Genomic DNA, 2277 nt, shown 5'->3' on the forward strand with positions numbered 1-2277 from the left:
ATGTGGCCATTCCTTCCCTGCCACTGCTGCAGGAGGGGTCTGAGCCCACGGAGGATCTCAGGGGAACAGGAAGAGGCTGACCAGCAGCAACCCCCGTCCCCCCACTTCCCGGGGAGTAGAGGAGGAAGAGGAGATGGTGGTGGCGATCATTGACTCAAGAGAGGCTGCGGAGAAGGAGGAGGTGGTGGTGGTGGTGGTGGCCCATTCCCCCCTGTCTTTGGGGGCCTAGGGCAAACAGTGGGGTCCCTGCAGCTTCCCCTCACCAGCTTTAAGAGGCAACGTTCACTGGCAGTTTTCTGAACGATCCTCATGGTGTCTGCCGGGGTTCACTCCACTGCCATGCTGGAACGTGCACAACAGGTTGGGTTTCTCAGGCAGTGCATTACCATCCCAAAGGATATCCTTTTCTCCTCTTTAGCTGGCTGTTCCTCCATGTTTTTCCCCGGAAGCTCCGCCGGTTCAGTTTGGAACTGTTCTATCTGAATCTCAAGGTGTTTCTGAATGGCCAATCCGAGCACCTCGGGATCCACAGCTGCCCCGTAGACTTCCCAGGTCATGCCTTCATCGTCCCACCTGACTTCTCGCACTGGAGACTTTTCGCCCTCTGCCTCTGGTTTCAGATTAACCTCTGGGAACACATGAGGGTGGCCTTCTGCCAGAACAGGTGGGCTTGTTGCCACAGACTTGCATTCCCTTGCTGGGAAAGTTTGTACTTCTGCATCTCTACAGTCCAGTGGAATCTGGAATCCCTGCGTGATATCATTCATAGAGGTCATTGTCCACGTGTCCTTTGTCTTCATGACTGTGTGTACACCGTCTTGGTGGCTGTTCAGTACCACATACATGGTCTTCATTTCCTCTTGGCCCTTGCTTGCTTCTGCATAAGGCTGAGAATGCAGCGCACGGCCTCCATACGCACTACAGCATCGCAGGATGTGCTTGGCTTCCAGGCCTGACCCATTCACAGAGGAGACTTCAGTAGCAAGCGAAGATGTACAACACTCAGGGCTGATTTGTTTTTTGCCCGGTTCATTAACTGGGCATACCAGCCTAGGGGTAAACTGAAGAGAAGTTATTGGTAAGGTATGGCAGTAGGCAGGAATGGTGCCCTCTTCCTTCACAGCAGATGCATGGCTTATGTTGTAGGGCAGAGGAGTATCGTTGTGAATGGTCACCATTCCAGGTGGGCACACACCCGTTGAAAAGTTGCTATGTACTATTCCACCCTGAGTATGCATTGCCCTATTGGAGAAACTGGTTGTGCTTGAACCATGGACAGTTGTGTGGTATGCTCCAGGTTCTGCAAAAATAGCAACGTTGTGTGATGTAGCACCTTGGTGAAAGACATTAGTGGGTACGTTGTGGTTTCTAGAGAAGCCTGGAATCTGAATCATATGGCTTTGAAAATCTGGGCCGTTTTCATAAGTGTCTACTCCATATCTCAGTCCTGAAATAACAATTTTGTCCGCCGAAGCAAAGTTACTACTGCTGGAACATATAGCAGGAGATGTGGCACTTGTCTCCATGTGGGAGGTGGGACTCGGTTGCTTGCAGCTACATGTTAGATCAGAGAGGCTCCTCTGGATTGCAACTCCAAGACCCTCCATTGTCCACCGTTGTTGGAGGTTGGCACCACAGGCTGGAGTTAACTTCTCGACAGGACTGCTCTGGAGGTACGTTGTGGTACACATCCCTTCTTCAGACATTGGGGACTGGTCAACACTGAAGAAGTGGCTGCTGTTTCCGATGAGACATTGTGCACTGTCTTGTGGAGACAAGCTGCTCGTGGTTCTGACCGTGGATGTGCTCTCCAGATGGGCCAAAGAGCCAGGAATCCTTCCAGCGGTGGTCTCCTTCTCCTGGCCTCGGCAGACAGAACTGCTCTGGCCTTTTCGGAGGTCCCGTCTGTTGCTCTGACCTTCTTCAAAACCTCCTTGCTCGATGTCTCCTAGGTTTGTGGAGCTCTTTGACAGAGGGTGGCAGTTGACACTCAGAATATTATGGCAGAGAGAGTTCAAGGTTTCCCCCTGGGAGTGGTTGTGAAGCTGGTGATCTTTGTTCGCCATGGCAAGTGGAAGCGCTGGGGGAGAAAAAGACAGATGATTAAAATGCAGCTCAAATGTTAAATAGCTTTGTTCAAGTTTGGCAATGAGTTCCTCTCTGCATTGCACAACGTCGGCCACTTGAACTACAAAGTGGATTTTAGGGACAAAGTGAATCTGCCTGTTTTCTCATGGGTGTTTAGGGTTCTTTCAGAGCACAAGGCACTTGAAGAGC

The 2277-nt window shown here is 51.3% G+C and overlaps 1 protein-coding gene across 1 annotated transcript; it reads right to left on the reverse strand.

Annotated features, from left to right (window-relative positions):
• Nucleotides 1-204: 204 nt before the first annotated feature.
• On the reverse strand, nt 205-2066 carry GPRIN2 (G protein regulated inducer of neurite outgrowth 2). The gene has a single exon (XM_007437742.3). It carries the CDS (start codon nt 2064-2066, stop codon nt 327-329), a length of 1740 nt encoding a protein of 579 aa, XP_007437804.2. The 3' UTR covers nt 205-326.
• Between the last annotated feature and the right edge of the window lie 211 nt (nt 2067-2277).

Source organism: Python bivittatus, unplaced genomic scaffold (genome assembly GCF_059951505.1).
Source record: "Python bivittatus isolate LINGU-HERP-01145 unplaced genomic scaffold, Pbiv_v1 ctg000050_np1212, whole genome shotgun sequence".
Taxonomy (NCBI): Eukaryota; Metazoa; Chordata; class Lepidosauria; order Squamata; family Pythonidae; genus Python; species Python bivittatus.